General features: G+C 55.6%; 1 protein-coding gene across 1 annotated transcript; it reads left to right on the top strand.

Annotated features, from left to right (window-relative positions):
• Positions 1-2992: 2992 nt before the first annotated feature.
• RPS15 (ribosomal protein S15) lies at positions 2993-4803 on the top strand. Its single transcript, XM_033135326.1, has 4 exons — positions 2993-3116; positions 3498-3583; positions 4333-4567; positions 4652-4803. The coding sequence occupies exons 1-4, from the start codon at positions 3114-3116 to the stop codon at positions 4763-4765; spliced, it is 438 nt and encodes a 145-aa protein (XP_032991217.1). The 5' UTR covers positions 2993-3113; the 3' UTR covers positions 4766-4803.
• Positions 4804-5530: the final 727 nt, after the last annotated feature.

Consider the following 5530-nt stretch of genomic DNA (forward strand, 5'->3'; position numbering starts at 1 on the left):
CCCATGTCCTGTCATTTGTTCCCTCCCTGCCAGGGAAAGGGCCCTTGCCTACCTGTCGCCTGCTGGAGTGGGGGGGCTGGCCCCAACCTAGGCCGGTCTAGGGGTCTTGGGGTTCTGGCGGATGTCAGTTTAGGATGGTGTGGTGTGGGGTCCTGGTGAGAGCTACAGAGCCAGTGTGAGGGGCTCTGGTTTCTGGGGTTTTTGACCGCTCGCTTGGCACTGAGAAAAAGGTGTCCAGACATCTGGCTGGGGATTGGCCAGGCCTCCCCAGTCCCTGCAGGAGTGACACCTGACTGTGGCCTTGGGCAGGTTGCTCACCTTTGCACAAACTGGACTGTTGTCATGGTTGGTGTGGGCGTCAGGGCCGTGGGGCAAAGCATGGCAGTTGGGGCACTTAGTGGGGCCCAAGAAGTAGGGCCGGGCAGGGCGTGGAGAAGCTTGCTCCGGGCCTTTGGGCGCAAGTCCTCCAGGGTGGCTCCTAGAAATGAGTGGGGACTGGGAGGAAGGAGGGGCCTGTAGAGCCCTGGGAGTTCCCACACCCCACGGGCCACGCCCTCCTGCTGGACACATGGGCCTGGCCCATAGTCCTTGAGCTTCAGATGTTTTGATCTCACACTACATGGTTTCCGTCCATTTTCTTGACTGTCCACCCCAACCCCAGATGCGTGGGGCTTTGATATTCAATGCAGCCTGAGAAGGGTGGGGAGTCAGTGGGCTTACACACTGGACTGCCTTTGCTGGGTCTGGGCTGGCCTCTCCACGAGGTAAGGAAGGGCACCTGGGTCCCGGGATACCAGCCCTGGGAAACAGCTGTGGATAAAATGGGTGACGCTTTGTTCGAGTGTGTGGGGGTCTCTGTGTGTGGCCACTGTGACCACTTACCACAAACTGGCTTAAAAGCACACACTCTCAGTTCTGGAGGTCAGGAACCTGATGGGCCTCATGGAGCTAAAAGCCACACAACGGTCACTGGGGGCCATTATTTTGTCATTCTAAATACCACAATCAAGATATAAAACAAAAAACCAATTCGTCCAAAATCGACTGGACATCTCCAATGTGCCAGGCTTGAGATGAACTAATGAACAAAACAGCCAGAAACCCTAGCCCAGCTCACATTCCAGGGGCTCAGCTCAGGCACCTTCCTCGCAATCGCTCCAAAGTTGCTCAACTTGCTGTGACCCAGATTCACAGAAGGAGCAGAAGGATCAGTGCATTAAATGTTAGCTCCTTTCATTAGTGAAACCTATTCACAAAGTTAAGGTCTCTGGCAAAGGGCATTTTGCAAGCAACGAAGGGATTTCCAGCCGGCCACCCATCGCACCCTGAAGGACCCATCCCACAGCCCCAGGATGTACTCTTTTGGGGACGGAGGGACGTCTTCTTTGGGTGGGGTTTAATTTGCTCCTCCCTCAGGATTGTGGAGATGGCTGAGGAGGTTCTCAGCTTCCTTGGAGACCTGTTCCCTCCAGGCCAGCCCACCTCCCCACAGCCACTGATGTAAGCCAAACCCTACCCAACAAGCTGGACCAGAGGCCAGGAGGGGACTGGAGGCTCAATCGGTTCACTGGCTTTTTCTTTTAGCAGCATCCAGCTCCTTTTAGCACCACCCAGCTCATTCTACCCCAGGACCTTTGCACACCTGCTCCCCCTTCCAGGAGGGCGCCCTCCCAGCAGGGCTGGTTGCCTCCTCAATCTATTCACATTGTTACTGGTATGCTTGGGTTGTCCTCTGCCATTTCCCTAGTCATGTGTCTTTTTGTTCTTTATGCCCGTTAATCCTTTCTTTTGCATTAAATGAGTGTTTTCTAGAGTAGCATTTTAGTCCCTTTAATTAAAATTTTTTTACCTTATATTTTTTGAGTCATTTTCTTAGAGAGTGCTCTAAGAGCTTACCATATACATCTGTTTGGTTGTTTTTATTGTGGCAAAATACACATAAGATTTGCCATTTTTAAGTGTACAGTTCAGTGGCGTTAAGTCCAGTAGTTGTGCAGCCATCACCACCATCATCTCCAGAAAGAACTTTCTCATCTTCCCAAACTGACACCCTATCCCCATTAAACACTCACTCCCCGCCCCTCCCCCAGCCCCTGGCCCCACCATCTACTCTCTGTCTCTATGAATCTGACTCCTCTGGGGACCTCCTGTGCAACCACACAGTCTTTGTCCTGTGACTGGCTTATTTCACTGAACATAATGTCCTCCAGGTTCATCCACGTTGTAACAGGTGTCAGAATGTCTTGTGTTTTTAAGGCTGAATAATATTCCACTCTATAGATGGACCATATCATGCTTATACGTTCATTTGTCCATGGACACTTGGTTTGCTTCCATCTCTTGGCCATGTGAATCCTGCTGCTGTGGACATGTACGTGCAAATCTGGTCAAGTCACTGCTTTCCATTCTTTGGGGAACACACCCAGGAGTGGGACTGCTGGGTCACATGGTACCATCTGGTACATCTCAGTGAACCAGAATCACCTGCAGATGGACACTAATTTAATCCCAGTGAATATAGAAACAGGACTCCTATAGCTCTAGTCCCTTGTCCCTTTTTGGTTATCACTGTTATATCTATTTGCCTAATTAAGGTCTGGCTGGTCTTTATCAGGGACGCCTTTTCTGACCATCTGTTAGAAGCCAGTGTCCCACCCCTCCTGGCTTTTCCTCTTGGCTCCGATATCTGTATGACTTGCCTCGTACTGTCTGCCTCCCATTCTGGAATGCCAGCTTCCTCGTGGAGCGCTGGACCTAAACCCCAGATAGCACCTACTGCAAACAGTTGTTCAGATGGGTTCCATTTAATGGAGATTATAGAGCACGAATATGAGGCTCGAGAGGGGCACCGACGTTGAGGGAGGAGCCCCAAACCTTAGGCGGCCGGCCCCAACTTCGGGGCAGTCCAAGGCCCTAAGAAAAACGGTGGCCTCTTGTCCACCGCTTTTGTCCTCGCAGCCTGCGCCTGGCCCTCCGGGTGGCAAACGGCGCGCGTCCTCCGCCGGGAAAGCGGAAGTGCTTGCGCATGCACCGTCAAGGGGCGGGACACGTAGGCGAGATCGCGATAACTGCGCAGGCGCAGAGTGGGTGGTCCTTTCTGAAGAACTCGCAAGATGGTGAGTGCCGCTTCTTGGCGCTTAGTGCGAACCTATCCCGCGCCATCCGAGCTCTGGCCGCGCGATGTAGGCCTTGGTCAGGCCGCGGGGCTACGGCAGCCTCTTCCAGGCCTCCGGGACCGTTGGAAAGGGGGCGCGGGGCGGGCCTGATCGGTGTCGGGACGGGGAAGGCCTGCTAGCATGTCCCAGCCCAGCCCCCGTAGCCCGGATCCGCGCGTGCCTCCCTTGGATGGGCCCGAGGTGGCATGTCCCCGCGGGCTTTCGTACACTGGGGCGCCGCCCGTTTCTCGACGGGAACCTCGGGCCTGGTGACCCCACCGCGGCCGCAGGGGTAAAGGGTGAGTCTCGGGCGCCCGCTCACTTCATCCCGGGCTTGCGCAGGCGGAAGTGGAGCAGAAGAAGAAACGGACCTTTCGCAAGTTCACCTACCGCGGCGTGGACCTCGACCAGCTGCTGGACATGTCTTAGTAAGGGGCAGCCGGGCCGCGGTCAGGGTGGCGTCGGGAGGGAGCCCCGAGGGGTTGGGGGCTGCAGCTTGACCTGCCCACGCGGCCTTAGACCGAGTGCGGAGCTCCCTGCAGATAAAACTTAATTTGCAGACGCTGAACATTGACTTTAGTTCCCACGTGTCCTATTTGACATCTCTCCATCCAGTTGAAAACGTAAATGTCTGTAGCTCACGAGCCTTGTAAGGTCGGGTTGGTCTGCAGGCTGTGGTCTGGCACCGGAGCGTGAGTTTGCTGGCCCCAGGTCTAAGATTTGGCCGGAGCTGGAAGCTTCTAGGCAGGGCGGTGGTGGTCTGCCTTGTGCTTCTTAAAACTGCCCTTGGGCGGGGTGGGTGCGGGTTGGGTCCCCAGATGGGGAGGGAGACCTGCTGACAACCAGGGATGGAGTCTCCTGGAGGTATGCTTGGGTCGAGGCCTTCCTGCGGATATAGGCTCCTCAGGGTCCGCCCCTCCTGGGTTCTAGAGGCCTTAGGAGCACAGCGGTTTGCTCACGCTTCCCAGGGGCGCCATTTCACCTGAGCCGCCTGTCCTCCTGCCTCAGTCTCCATTTCTCTAGACAGTGATGTGGATGTTACTGGATTTGTGGAGCTCATCTTGAATATTTAGCCTGTCGATTGCTTTCGGGGACTACGTGATGCAGAAGTGTTAGCGGGTGACCGTTGGGGTTCTGCCAGGCCTCAGGCCACCCTTATCATCCCACCTGTCCCCAGTGAGCAGCTGATGCAGCTGTACAGTGCACGGCAGCGGCGGCGGCTGAACAGGGGCCTGCGGAGGAAGCAACACTCCCTGCTGAAGCGCCTGCGCAAGGCCAAGAAGGAGGCCCCGCCCATGGAGAAGCCCGAGGTGGTGAAGACGCACCTGCGGGACATGATCATCCTGCCCGAGATGGTGGGGAGCATGGTGGGCGTCTATAACGGCAAGACCTTCAACCAGGTGGAGATCAAGGTGTGTAGGGTGCCACTGTCTGGGCGGGTTGGGACCTGACCGTCCTCCGTGACCTAATACCAGTCACCTCTTTGCCACCCGCAGCCTGAGATGATCGGCCACTACCTGGGCGAGTTCTCCATAACCTACAAGCCCGTGAAGCACGGTCGGCCTGGTATCGGGGCCACCCACTCCTCCCGCTTCATTCCTCTCAAGTAGCCTGCCAGGCAATAAAGGCACAGACTCCTCTTGTCCGAGTCCGACCCATCCTTCTAAGTGTCCAGGGCTCTGGGACAGGTATCGATTCCACCCACCCCCCACCCCCCCAGAGGGAGTTGGGCCTGGCGACTCAGGTCAGGCATGACTGGTGCCGTGTGTCCCTTGGGTTTCACTGTAGGCACTGACAGTTGTACACTCACTCCTGCCTGTTTTGCAGGGAGGGTAGGTAGGTTGGGAGCTCTGAGTGACTTGTGACTTGAGCTCTATGAGAGGACTCTATGCTGTCTTCCCTGTGCCCTTGCCCCTCCAAACCCAGACGAGCAGAGGCAGCCAGCCTTCCCCAGAACAGACCAGGGTGTCCTGTAAGTGAGGTCACATGCCACCCCCATAGGATGTGATGCTGAGGGGTCCTAATTCCTCACCCTAAAGCATCCTGGTCAGATACGTGCCCTTCATAAGGGGGAGACATGCAGACCAGGCAGGAGAGATTACAGGTGGCTGTCCAGGCAGCGGTGCGGCTCTAAGGTCTGAGTACGTGGGAGAAAATCAAGACCATGCCTGGGTTTTGGCCTCAGCAAGTGGAAGGTTGGAGTCGCCACAGAGGACACTTGGTTACGAATCATGCTGCTTTGCACTCATGTGTACAAATGTCTCCCAGATTCTGCTTCCAATTCTGAATATACCCACTGGTGGGATTGCTGGTTGGAATGGTAATTGTACATTTAATTCTTTGGGGAGCTATGCATGAGTTTCCATTTTCTCCAT

This window comes from Rhinolophus ferrumequinum, chromosome 18, assembly GCF_004115265.2.
Source record: "Rhinolophus ferrumequinum isolate MPI-CBG mRhiFer1 chromosome 18, mRhiFer1_v1.p, whole genome shotgun sequence".
NCBI lineage: Eukaryota > Metazoa > Chordata > Mammalia > Chiroptera > Rhinolophidae > Rhinolophus > Rhinolophus ferrumequinum.

Coding starts and splice junctions, on each gene's coding strand:
- RPS15 (XM_033135326.1), top strand. Junction 3,584..4,332: donor CAGCTGCTGGACATGTCTTA/GTAAGGGGCAGC, acceptor ACCTGTCCCCAG/TGAGCAGCTGATGCAGCTGT. Junction 4,568..4,651: donor TCAACCAGGTGGAGATCAAG/GTGTGTAGGGTG, acceptor TGCCACCCGCAG/CCTGAGATGATCGGCCACTA.